We start from the raw sequence: 13,945 nt of genomic DNA on the forward strand, positions 1-13,945 counted from the left end.
GGAAATTGCCGATTTTGTATTTTTAAATGTGCATTTCCTCTCCCTGCCCTGTGAATGTCATCCTGGCAAATTGTCTTATTTTCTGTTTATAAGGAAAGAAAGATATGGGTTATTCACGGAGGAATTTCTGCCCTTTCTTGCCATTCAGCGTCACAGAACCTTAGAAATAAAGTGCTAACTCTTTGGTTTTCATGGAATAGTAAAGCTAAGAAAAACGTTTTAGATAAAGTTGTCAGTTCTTAATATTATGGAAGGAGCATTTTTAAAAAACAGACTGCCCATTTATTACTGCTGCCATCCTATGAAAAACATTTTAAAGCAAAGGTAAAAAAGAGAACCTTAGAATTCAGGACAGTCACTTCTCAAGAGAGGACAGGGCTTCCCTGGTGGCGCAGTGGTTGAGAGTCCGCCTGCCGATGCAGGGGACGGGTTCGTGCCCCGGTCTGGGAGGATCCCACATGCCGCGGAGCGGCTGGGCCCGTGAACCATGGCCGCTGAGCCTGTGCGTCCGGAGCCTGTGCTCTGCAACAGGAAGAGGCCACAGCAGTGAGAGGCCCACGTACCGCAAAACAAAAAATAAAAGAGAGGACAGTTTGCATCTCAGCACCTTCGGCATTCGTGTGCGCACGTGCTCTCCAGACCTTTCTTACTTGCCTAAGATCTGTTGTTACAGACCTTACCAGGCAAGTAAGGTGTCAGGGAACCCCTGCTTTAAATTTAAAACGCCAGTAAAAACTGTCCTAAATATTAAAACATGGATGTTTGCAGCTGCATGAATTTTTCTTATCTTTTCCCAGATAGTGTATTAAAGGAGAAAAGATCCAGTGAAATCAGTTCACATGTCTGACATTGGCTGTTGATGTTTGTGGTTGTAACATCTTGAAGTCAGAGCATTTCAGCCAAAGCTGACATGTTAGATAGTTTCCCAACTTAACCTTGGTAAAAATCACTAAGTTGAGTGTTTATTTTAGTGAAATATTTCTATCTGAAGAATAGAATTTTTTTAAAAGAGGTGTGATTTGTTGTTTCAAGTGCATGAAATATGCCCCCAAATTACCTAATTTTTAATGACTGACTTAATGCCTTTAAAATAAACGAAATATTATAGAGCATCAGATCAGCCAGAAGTAAGCTTGTAACGTCTGAGAATATTGCCAGGTGTGTGCTTGGATATTCAACAGAAAATTCCCCGTCGTTTGTAGTATTTCTGTCATCTGTGAGTCAATAAGAATGACTTAGAATGAACATATTTAATGACTAATGTTTAATCATTTGTACTTCTGGGTGTTTGTTACTTGAAATCATTTCAGCCTTTTAAGGTTTAGGAAACATGCCTACACACCCCCGCCAACCCTGCCTAGGCTGTTTGTTTGGCAGGCTCTTGGTTGCTGCCTGAGTAATACTGGCCAATGAGTGCCGAGGGGAAGACCAGGTTCACACCATGGAGATCCTCTGATGTTAATATTCATACTCCATCCTCCTGGCTTTCTGACCTTTGCAGGTAGCAGCCTTCAAAGCATGACCTATTACTGCTTTTGTTTGGAATCATGCAGATTTTTATTCAGTGAGGAAGCTGTCTTTGTTTGCAAACCACGTTTCTTATGCATCAGGAGCTTTAGGAAAGTAGACTTCTGTCTGCCGTAGTGTGAGCAAAAGCTAATATTGTGGGGGTCATTTATTGTAATACCTAAGGGTAATGCCATATTTATGTTGCCCAAAAGTGAAAACTGGGGTCAGGAGAGAAACTAAATAACCTCCATGAGGCTACTTAGCTTGTAAGTCAAGGGACTATCCCTCAAGAAAACAGATTTAGAGAAATAACGTAGTGCTTTTTTTTTTTTTAATTTATTTTTTAAATTTATTTATTTTTGGCTGTGTTGGGTCTTCGTTGCTGCACGCGGGCTTTCTCTAGTTGCAGCGAGCGGGGTCTACTCTTTGTTGCGATGCGCGGGCTTCTCATTGCAGTGGCTTCTCTCATTGTAGAGCACGGGCTCTAGGCGCGCGGGCTCAGTAGTTGTGGCTTACGGGCTCTAGAGCACAGGCTCAGTAGTAGTTGTGGCACACGAGCTTAGTTGCTCCGCGGCATGTGGGATCTTCCCGGACCAGGGATCGAACCCGTGTCCCCTGCGTTGGCAGGCAGATTCTCAACCACTGCGCCACCGGGGACGCCCACGTAGTGCTTTTTTGATCACAGCAGTGTCTCTATAGAAAACACAGGTTCATTTGACCTCACTTCCATTTGGCTGGAAGCTGGACCAGAGCTAGGAAGCCAGCAACCCCCCAGTGATTTTCTTTTAAATAGTAAGGCAGTATTAAATTGTCATATAAACATTTGGTGACTGAATTCCCTCAAAATAAAATGTGGAGTGTGAATGCAGCCCTCTTCAGGTGTGTCCAGATTTCAGAGGTAGAGGAGGAATGTGCAGCCTTCACCCCATTTCACGGGTTTGGGGAGGATGGCTGGTCACGTGGTGTGCCCATGGCTTAAGCCCTGGTTCTTGTAGCCAGAGAAAATGACATCTTCAGGAGCCAGCCGATGCTAATGTTCAGGTCGGGTGTTGTGCTTAGTGCTTACGTGCATTCTCTTAATTTAATCCCACAACAGGCCCCAGAGGAATAGTATGTCAGTAGCCCTGTTTTACAGATAAAGAAATTTAAAGCCTGATGCTAATAGCTATCAACACTTGAAGAACTCCTGTGTAACAAGCACTGTTTCAAGCACTTTTCATGTGTTAAACTCACTTAAACCTCAAAACAGCACTATGGTGTGTAGTTACTATTGTCCTTATTTTATAGACAGGAGACTGAGGTCCAGAGAGGTTAGGGAACCTGCCAAACGTGGCACAGCCTGTCCGTGGTGGGGCTGGAACACAGTCACGGTTTGCCATCTCGTACAGCCCGTGCTCTTCACCATCACATCACGTACTTCCTCCAGGGTCAGGAGTGGAGAGAGCAGAAGGTGATGGCTGGCCAAGCCATGTCCCTAGGACCTCTGTTCCTGAGGAGGTCAGTTTAGTGGAATTCCCATTACAGGCAATTGGAAAGAAACACAGGAGCCTGTAAAGAACTTGTTCACTTGAGAATTTTAGATCCATAAACACTGTTCTGCCCTTTTTTTTTATACTTGAAAGTGTTTTATGTATTTCAGTAACTTCCTTTATAAAAGACTCTTAGCTCTCATCTTAGAGACACGTGCAGAAAGACAGACCTCTCTTAAATCTTGGTGCTTGGATCCTTACCAGTATAATCCAGTTGGACAGATTACCATGTTCCTATAAAAAGCCTTGGAGACAGTCTAAACTATTTTCAGTCTTGGAAATGATACATCATTTATACTTTAATATTTACAGCTCTAATAAAAGCAGGGATTATTTGTATAAATTACTGCCTATGAAAATGATACCTAACAGCTGGCATACATCAGTGGAAGAATAATGACCTTTTACATTCAGAGTTTTTCCGCGTAACCCTAATTCACAAGCTTCTAATTAGAATTAAGTTCAAATGTTAACAACAACAACAAAAAAAAACCAAGGATTTTCAGTTGGTGTAACGTAAACTGTCACTTTTAAGAACAGGTTTCTCAGTTTGCTGTTCAGGCTGGAAAATGCTTAACAAGAATCCTGATATTTTATTAAATAGTGTGTTGAAATGTTTGAAGTTTGGAGGTTTGTTTTTTTTTTTTTTTGGCTGCAGTGGGTCTTCATTGCTGCGCGCGGGATTTCTCTAGTTGCGGTGAGTGGGGGCTACTCTTCGTGGCAGTGCGCGGGCTTCTCATTGTGGTGGCTTCTTTTGTTACGGAGCATGGTCTCTAGGCGCGCAGGCTTCAGTAGATGCAGCATGCGGGCTCAGTAGTTGCAGCTCACGGGCCCCCTAGAGCACGCAAGCTTCAGTAGTTGTGGTGCATGGACTCAATAGTTGTGGCTCATGGGCTCTAGAGCGCAGGCTCAGTAGTTGTGGTGCGTGGGCTTAGTTGCTTCGTGGCATGTGGGATCTTCCCGGACCAGGGCTCAAACCCATGTCCCCTGCATCAGCGGGTGGATTCTTAACCACTGCGCCACCAGGGAAGTCCTTGGAGCTTTTTTAAATTGAAAGCTTCACGCTGTACTGCTGAGGAAGATGCACTAGGGACCTCAAACTACAGTCACCCTTTGGACAGTAACAGAAGTGGAGTTTCTCATACATGAGGTTCTGGGCAGAATTGTAATAGTCCTCCCATTGGAGATAAATCAAATGTAATGTATATACTCATGGGGTTTTACTACATTAGGGTATGTTCAGAATAAATAGTTACGTTTTTCAGGTATTGGGCCTGCTCTGATCATACTTGCTCGTTGCCCTACCAAAGAGCGTGTCTTCTCTTTGCAGATTGAAACCATGGAGTCACAGTCGAAATTCAGGCAAGCGATGAATAGGATTTAAAAAAATTAGAACTGTTTTATTTTGAACTAATTTTAGAGTTTTTAAAAAGTTGCAAAAATAGTAGAGGGAGTTCCCCTGTATCCTTAGACTGCGCTTCTCTTAGTATTAACATCTGACATAACCCTTGTGCATTTATCAAAACTGGGAGGTTGACATTGGTACAGCAGTGTTAACTGATGCACAGGCCTTATTCAGATACTGCTCCAGTTTTCCCACCAGTGTCCTTTTCCTGTTCCAGGATTGTGTCTGGGCTCCCACGTTGCATCTTTTTTCTCCATACCCTCCAGTCTGAGACAGTCCCTCGGTGTGTCTTTCCTCATCTGTCCTCTTACACGAATTATGGCTGGTGAGGTTGACGGCAGTGTCTCCACTGTGAAGTAGTTTGGCTTCCCTTTTGTAGTTAATATATTGGGGCGATAACCTTGAAACTGTGGATTTTTTAAACTTTGTTTGATTAAGTAAATCTTAGGTGCAGGTTTGTGGACACAGACTTAAGTCATTTTAATTTAGGAATCATGAAGTACCATTCAGAACTTAAACAAACAAATGAATACAGGATCTTCACATCCATGAATAGATTGTCATTTCACTGACATATTCATTTAAAAAAGGAGGGTCAGGGCTTCCCTGGTGGCGCAGTGGTTGAGAGTCCGCCTGCCAATGCAGGGGACACGGGTTCGTGCCCCGGTCCGGGAGGATCCCACATGCCGCGGAGCGGCTGGGCCCGTGAGCCATGGCCGCTGAGCCTGTGTGTCCGGAGCCTGTACTCCGCAACGGGAGAGGCCACAGCAGTGAGAGACCTGCGTACCGCAAAAATAAATAAATAAATAAATAAATAAATAAACAGGAGGGTCTTTGAGAAGAGTCTGTGTCTTTTTTTTTTTTGAGTCTGTGTCTTGATGTCACTCCTGTGCCGGTGGTGAGTAGGTGCTACACGTACAGTGCTCTAATGGGAGCTGGAGCTGTGCTGCCCTGCTTCTAGGGGGTACGTGGACCACAGGAGCACTTCCTGTCACAGGAAACAGACTCCCTCAGGAATGGAATAAAGCCCTCCTCTTTGGAGGACGCTCCCTCCGTAGCAGGCACTTTCACAGAGCCTGGAGCCAAGTTGGAATCTGGGGCAGTAGCTGTAGTGAGGAAGGAAGTAATGGATTACCTGTTTGCTCTGGATTGGGAGGCTTTGTGAAGGGAGGTGGGGCTGAGGTGGGCCCAGGAGTTGCTTCTCTTGAGGTGACGATTAAAGGCCCTGTTTGAAGTTATGTTCAGATTTATGTTTGTTTCTATTTATTTATTGCGTTAAAGCCATTTCAGGTTTTCAACCAAGTTACTAGAAGCACTTTTTACCAAGTTGAATTTCCATCCTTGAGTAGCTGAGTCAAATTAATAAAATGGAATTTCTTAATAAGAATGAATTATTAAGTTAAATGGAAGTGCTGAACTAGGAAAGCAGTTGATGCAATTTGTTTTCAAAGCCTTAAAAATGCTGCAGTGTTCATAGATCAAGGGCTGGCCGCGGTGCCCAAGCGGGGGCGTTAATTTTCTTTCCTAGAGGATTTCAGGTTCACAGGATATCGGAAGTGCTGACTTGGCAACGAAATCCCATTTGTAACATGTTAGGTTAGGAAACAGATTGATTTATATGTTGATGTAATGGGTCAAGGCACAGTGTGTGCCTCTGAAAATGGAGAGCACGTTAAATAAGAGCATTTTCAAAGGAAAGAAGCACAAACATTACAGGAAAAAGCAATCCTGTTATACGCTGGGTAAGGTTGGGGTATGTTTGGTTAGTTGATCCCTAGACATGGTCTGCAGAGGCTTTTTATATTCCATATGATACCTTCTTGAGAGTCTCTGATGGCCACAAGGATTAATCTTTCTGAACTCAGAAATGAATCACGGCAGCATATGAGCTGTCTGGACTGATTCCAGTTACCCTCCTTTTCCTTGGTGGGAACTGATGAGGAGCTGTGGCTGCCAAGCTGCCTCTTCCTGCTGCTTTAACCTCTGGTATTTTAGATCCTCTTTAGGGAAGGCACTGTTGACCATCTCTGCAGAAAGATCAAATGCACTTACCACCAATGTATTGACCTCAGTGGTTGACCCGTAAACTGAGCATTCATACAGTTGGAACTCTTGTGGCCTTTCAGCCAACAGCCACAGCGAGCCACACATGGACTGTCATCTTCAATGTTCGTTTGTTTTTTATTTTGCGGTACGCGGGCCTCTCCCTGCTGTGGCCTCTGCCGTTGCAGAGCACAGGCTCCGGACGCGCAGGCTCAGCGGCCATGGCTCACGGCCCCAGCCGCTCCACGGCATGTGGGATCTTCCCGGACCAGGGCACGAACCCGTGTCCCCTGCATCGGCAGGCGGACTCCCAACCACTGCGCCACCAGGGAAGCCCTGTGTTCTTCAGTGTGATGAGCGACTGCTTGCACAGTTTTGACTGTGGCCTGGGTGAGCTCATGTAATTGACTGATGCTGTTTCTCACCTGTATTCATTTTTGGAACTAAAGAGGCAAATGCCTCCCTCCCCCGCCTCTGTACTTCTGAAAGATTAGATACCACCCTGACATCCTATTTAATGTTAAAATATACCAGTCCGTGGAGAGAATTTAGAAAGGATTGCTCAGCGTCTTTCACGTTGAACTGTGGTCGTTCATTTATAGCAGGTTTAGGAAATACTTTCCTTCTAACCTGTAGATTTGGCTTTCTTGCTTACATATTTATCATGTCTTCCTGGATTTTCTTTGTTCGTTTCTGTCTGAGCTTTTGAAGAGTAGGAAGGAAGGAATTTGCTGGAACACTGGTTTCGGTGCACAGAGCATCCCTGGGGTTTGCTTGCCTTTGTCTCTGTATGTACAACTTAATGTACTGTGTGCCCATTTCCCTCCGTATCATAACCCAAGTTTCTAGCCTTAATCCTTGGCTATGCCTCCCAGACGAAGAAAGGCCAGTAGAAGAGGCATTTTTGTGCACATCTCCAGCTCAGTGTGAGAATTAAGTGCCTTTGTCATGTGCATCTTTATATCTTCTAATGATCTGTTTGAATTAAACACCATTAAGGTACTGCCTATATCTTCTTTCCACAGATACCTTTAAATGTTTTTTCTTTCTTTGGGGGAGACAGGACTTCACACCAGTCTATAGCTTCACGTGCAGTTATTGTGAACGCACAGGATCTGTGTCTTCTACTTTAATAGATGATTATTCATCACAGTGGGGTGACAGTCTATTATACTTAACAAAGTTGCTGACTGTTCTCCTCGTTGGATTTAACTGAGGTGTTTTTCAACCCTGATTGATCTTGGCGACATTCTAGATCCAGATTAGCTTTCTCCCAGCTATCCAGCAAGTGTTTGTGCTTCCTTCTCTTGTGCTACTGGAAAGCAGGCTAATTTTAATAAGCTCCTAAGCAAAACGTGTAGGTGGTAAATTTGTCCTAGAAGATCGGGATGTATTTCAGAATCAAACGTAGGCTCCTAATTGGAAGGACCATTCATGTCTGTGTAACCAGTACATCAGCACAAATGCAGGAGACTTGCCTGGAAAGCACACAGTTTTCCATATATTTTAAAAGTCAGGGAATTCCCTGGCGGTCCAGTGGTTAGGACTCTGTGCTTTCACTGCCAAAGGCATGGGTTTGATCCCCAGTCGGGGAACTAAGATCCCACAAGCTGCAGGGTATGGCAAAAAAAAAAAGTCGTATCTACTTTTCTTGTTAATAGGAAAACCATTTAATACCAATGCTCTTTGCTCTTTTTGAAAAGATCATAATAGGCCAGATAGTCTAACCCGACCCCTCAAGTTTTAACATTTTAAAAAGATGTTTAATTTTTGTTTTGCAAGAACTTACCCATTAGGAGAGACCACAGAACTTTATTGTGAATGTAACCATCAATATTGGGATATCTTTAGATGCAGGGATGCCTGTGTTTTTTCTGGTGCACGAGACTTTGTAAGAGCCTCACTGTCATCGTACGTAAATGTTTTTTCTCACCTGTAATTTGTGAGCTATTGATGGCTACGGATAGTTGATTTTTTTCCTAACACGAGATAAAATTGTTCATGAAATCGCTTTTAGTGTTCTCTTTCCATGCACGACGCCATTGCTCACTGAGTTATACAATTCATGCTGCCTCTTGGTCACCCCCCAGCCATCGTCACCCAGTCTTGCCTGCACTGCTGTCTGCCGGTGCTGCCTTACCCAAGTACTGTCATCTCTCCAGCTCCCTGAGCCATCCCCCTGCCTACAGAGAACATCAGAGCTGCATTTGAAAAATATTAACTCTGTACTTAGAACCCTCAGCACTCCATCCTTTCTTGGTCTACAGACCATCCAGTCTTGACCATGTGTGCCACCCACCCTTCCCTTGGACCCTCCACAGACTCACAGTCTACCTTCTCCCCCAACGGGGATGGCCAAAGCCACTCCAGTGTCACAGCCCTTGGACCCGCCACAGACTCACAGTCTGCATTCTCTCCCAATGGGGATGGCCAAAGCCACTCCAATGTCACAGTTCAGGAGGCTTCCCCATCACCTCCTACCCAAACCTAAGTCACATTCCCTTTTTGTTTTGTATGCTCCTTCAGCTCTATGTTCTTTCCCTTCCTAAGACATCTGGGAATCTTTCTGTGTGAGAATTGACTCTTGAACTAGACCATAAACCCCAAGAGGGCAGGGGCCGTAACCTTTTGCTCAGCCTTGTGTCCTGAGCATTTAGCACGTTGCTGTGCAAAAATAGTAGTTGCTCAGTAAAATGTTGTCACGTAAGTGAATTGAGTAAAATTGCTGGAACTTTCGCCGTTCTATACTTTTGTGTTTTGGTGTATTAAGGAATGGAAAGTGGGTTTGCTTGTATTAGAGGGGACTGCAGGTGGATTATGGGTTCCCAAGTCAGAAGTATCTAGATGGGGAGTGGTGGTTACAGTTCCCATGCACATTTCTCTCTGATTATATATGTCCAAAGGTCATTTTTTATTCTGGCTTAGTTCCTGGGAAAAGGATTTGTTTACGAAGAAAAAACAGTAAGTAATGAAGATTTTTTAAAAGGTCAGTTCTACTGTCACAAACCGCTAAGTGACTCTCCCTCCGTGCCACCTCTTGGGAGTGAACCTGGAATTTATTTTCCCTTCGATAGGCCCTCGCAGCCAATGCTGGAACAGGGTTTGCTGTTGCTGAGCCTCAGATTGCAATGTTTTGTGGAAAGCTAAATATGCACGTGAACATTCAGACTGGGAAATGGGAACCTGACCCAACAGGCACTCAGAGCTGCTTCGGAACAAAGGAAGAAGTTCTCCAGTACTGTCAGGAGGTAAGCATGCTGCCAGAAACTTAAACGTTTCTGGGTCACGTTTGAACCTGTTTGCTTTAGAAATAGGTGCTCTGTCATTCTGCTGTTTTGACCTAAGACCGAGCTGGTAATGATGGGGCAGCAGGCTTCTGTTCTGAGTGTGCCCTTGGCCTGGGTGTGCTGTGAGCTCTCTGTCCTTTCTGGACGGAATACTGCAGAAGCTTGGCGGGGCCTTAGAAGTGCAGCCTGGTTCCCTTGGCTTCCCACGTGTTATGGGAAGTTGTGAAACAAGCCCAGTGTCACGTGTGTGCTTGTGTTTTGCACTTGCTGGTAGAAGCCACCAGTATCATAAGGGATTATCTCATGTCTGATTCAACAGACTTGTTGGGTCAACGCTTGACGTAGAAAAGCGTATGAGATGTTTTAATTTCTTACCAAAACTAGCCTTTGGGGTCAGGGTTGGAATATTATTCTGTAATTTCATTAATACACACTTCCATGGACTTGCCTCTTAAATGTTTTAGTTCTTGAACTCAGCTATTTGCACACACCCTACAAGTGGACTTGATACCTAATAGACTTGTTTGGGGCTGAACACTTGCTGCTTGTGTAGGTCTTTTTTCAAAGAGAATGTGTTAGAAGTGGTCCAAAATCTACCTGTCAAAAGAAAGCTAACAGTTGCAGTATCTCTTTGCTTGATTACTTCCGTTGGAACCAGGCAGCAGAGGGGACTTCAGATTTATGTAGGACGATGGGGAAGCTGAGCGCGCAGACACGCGTCCTGGCTCACCAGCGAGTGTTCGTCTTTTACGGACAAAGTCAGTCTACTGTGTGTGTCTCCTCTTCCCTTGCAGATGTATCCAGAACTACAGATCACAAATGTGATGGAGGCAAACCAGCCGGTCAGCGTGGACAACTGGTGCCGGAGGGACAAGAAGCAGTGCAAGACCCACATCGTGATCCCCTTCAAGTGTCTCGGTGAGCGTCCGGGAGCACCTCTGGGTTCCTTCTCAGGAATGCGGGTCCCCGGTGTTACATTTCATCTCCTCCTGGCTCACAGTGAGATGTCGCCATCTGTCAGGAAGCCAAGGGCTGCAGGAACTTATTGGGGGACGGTCTTTTGAATACTCACGGCTTTCTGGTGTCGATCAGTGACTTGTCTTTGATGGTCACTAACTCCACCTCTCCCATCATGGGCGTCCTCTGTTTTTTCAGGACGAGCCTCTTCCACACCCCTGAGTGAGCGTGCTGCGCTCAGAGTGGTCCAGCTTCGTTCACACCGAGAGTTTGAAATTACTGTTGATAGTCCTGGGATCAGTAGTACCGAAACAGCCGAGGGGTGGTCTTTCGTTCCCCTTTCTTTGCCCTACACACATTTTGCACGCACCGAAATCCTGTATTGTTAGCCAGACCAAACCTGTGGCAGTTTTCAGAAGCCGAGAAGTGAGTCGTAGCTGCCTGTAGACAGTCAGGGATGCGTCGGCCAGGCCCTGTGCCACCTGCCTTACTGAAGGGTCAGCTGATAAGGGTGTTTATGACTGTGTTTCTGTTAGCAGTCAGACCTAACTCAAGTGCAGCCATAACATTTTATTACCCAGAAGTAGAGTCGCTGCTCCAAATGCCCTTTTAGTGAATGTGCTCATCCTGACCACTGAGCACTGACACATCTGAGTTACGTTCGCGCGTCTGTTGCCTGGCTGACTCAGGAACAGATTTGGTCGTAGAAACTTAAAAGGGCGAAACGATCAATTTTAGATGATCCGCGATAGGACTGACATAGCTAGAGCACTAACATAGCCTGGCTAGCTCTGCGGATGTATTTAATTTTAACCACTAACTTAACCTGTTCCCCTCCCTCCTTCATTAAAATCTTTCTGGGACTTCCCTGGTGGTGCAGTGGTTAAGAATCCGCCTGCCAATGCAGGGGACACGGGTTCGAGCCCTGGTCTGGGAAGATCCCACATGCCGCGGAGCAACTAAGTCCGTGCGCCACAACTGCTGAGTCTGTGCTCTAGAGCCCACGAGCCACAACTACTGAAGCCTGTGGGCCTAGAGCCCGTGCTCCGCAACAAGGGAAGCCACTGCAATGAGAAGCCTGCGCACCACAACGAAGAGTAGCCCCCGCTCACCATAACTAGAGAAAGGCCGCGCGCAGCAACGAAGACCCAGTGCAGCCAAAAATAAATAAATAAATTTATTTAAAAACAAGAACAACAAAAAAAACCTTTCCTAACATGGAACTCATTGCTTTCTCATTCTCACAGGTAGCAAAGTAACAGGAAGAGGCAGCAGCTGAATAACAGTATTTACCGTAGCAGTTACTTTGTTTTAAAAGTATTGAGTACGGGGGAAAAGAGGACAGGTGTGTGCTTAACACCATTTACTTAAAACTGAGCCCCATGCAGTAGTGTGAGGCTTGTGAATGGCTTTGTGTGGTGTGGTTTAAAGATGTTCTTTCATTCCCTTTGGCTGTAAGAAGTCTCTGAGTATAAGGTTTCATTCATTCTCTGTAAAATTCTCAAACTTAAGAGAGTACCCTTGAATATTCGTACACGATAGATAGTACCTAGCAATCATTTTCTTCCTTTTGCACTGTCATTACCAGAGGCTTTGTGGCCTGGTCTTCCCCATCCTGCATATTCTTTGTCACTTGTTGGCTCCACTACCCACCCAGGACTCTGAGCTGGAGATCTGGGAGACCTGTACCTCCCCATACCCAGCCAGCTCTCAAGGCAGCCTGATTTTTACCTCTTAAGAATGGCTTATAACCATGGTTCCCAAACTGTGCACAAAGGCACCCCAGGGCACTAGGGATATTTTTGATTTTCAGGGAAAGCATGTCAGACATTGTGAGCTAGCCGGAGGCGTTCACAGTTTCAGCATCAGCTCATCCCGTTCCTTTCGATGACCTCATGTCTTTGTGGGGCTGCTTCTTAGTGGTTTCTGTGAGGAGAAGCCAGCATTGCACCAGAATTGCTGAAGAAATGGGTGTGGTGGTGCTGAGTTTACTGCTGTGCAGGAGAAGCTGTGCAGTGCCCAGCAGGCACAAGGTGTCAGACACAGGTGCTTTTCACTAAGTTGTCACCCTGACAACTTTTCGGCACGCTTTTGGCCTGGGGGGTGCTGTGAAAAAATTCCTGGGACACCCAGAGTACCGTGACTGGGGAAACTTTGGGAACCTCCGGCTGGTCCATCCGAGTCCCCTGCTCTACCTCAGTCTTTTATCATTTGCTGCCTGGACTGTGAGAACCGCTTCTGCGCGTTTCTCAGTTCTGTTCAGTCCATTGCCCTCCCTGATCCAAAATGAAGACTGAACTGTCTCTCCTGCACATAAAACCCTTCAGTAGCTCTAGCTCTTCTTCACCTAAGACCAAGTGTAAGCGCCCTTAGCACAGTTTGGAAACTGCATGGTGTGGCCCTTGCTTAGCTCTGCTCTGTGCCCCCAACCCCTGCTTCGTCCTCCCCGCCCCTGCTCTGTCCTCCCCGCCCCTGCTCCGTCCTCCCCGCCCCTGCTGCATCCTCCCCGCCCCTTCTCCGTCCTCCCCGTCCCTGCTCCATCCTCCCCAGCTCCGTCCTCCCCAGCTCCGTCCTCCCCGCCCCTTCTCTGTCCTCCCTGCCCCTGCTCCATCCTCCCCACCCCTGCTCCATGCTCCCACCACAACACGTCCACCTCGTGGCTCCTGCCACGTGCAGTCCAGCTCCCACTGGAGTGACTTTATGTACTCACTTTGCTTGGCGAGTTCTCCTTTTCACACTCATCTCAGGGACACCTCCTTTAAAGGAAGCCTTTCCTGCTGCTCTAATTTCTGTCTTGACATCCAGGTTTCTCAGCTCCTCTTTGTTGCCGCCCGTGCCCCATCACCCTGCACGATGCCGGTCTGTTGATGTGTCTTTCTCCAGCTACACTCTGAGCACCTTGGGAGGAGGGTCACGGCTTTAGTCTTCTCTGTCCCTGCAGTCAAGACGGTGCCTGGAACTAGGATGCTGTCTGTTGATTACAAGACCACTACCATAGCTGGTGCACAGCGAAAATGTTCTTTTCTAAATGTTAGTTTGAGTTTTTCAGTGCCAGAGAACCAGACGATGCATGATATTGTCATTAACTAGATGCATAAAACAATTTGACCATAAACCATTCAATACCTTCTTTGCATTGTGGTCACTGAATAATGCATAATACAGTCTTCAGTGTTACTGAAGTTATTGTGTTTACACAATTCAGACAGTTATTG

The 13,945-nt window shown here is 45.9% G+C and overlaps 1 protein-coding gene across 5 annotated transcripts in view; it reads left to right on the plus strand.

Annotated features, from left to right (window-relative positions):
- The window catches only part of APLP2 (amyloid beta precursor like protein 2), a 72,548-nt gene that overhangs the window by 26,931 nt on the left and 31,672 nt on the right, over positions 1–13,945 (plus strand). For all 5 annotated transcript variants that reach the window (XM_079928606.1, XM_079928602.1, XM_079928604.1 and 2 more), the window contains exons 2-3: positions 9,561–9,734; positions 10,568–10,691. In XM_079928606.1, the coding sequence (XP_079784732.1) occupies positions 9,561–9,734; positions 10,568–10,691 (298 nt within the window). The remainder of the gene's footprint in view (positions 1–9,560; positions 9,735–10,567; positions 10,692–13,945) is intronic.

Source organism: Stenella coeruleoalba (assembly GCF_951394435.1).
Source record: "Stenella coeruleoalba genome assembly, chromosome: 8".
In the NCBI taxonomy this organism is placed as follows: domain Eukaryota; kingdom Metazoa; phylum Chordata; class Mammalia; order Artiodactyla; family Delphinidae; genus Stenella; species Stenella coeruleoalba.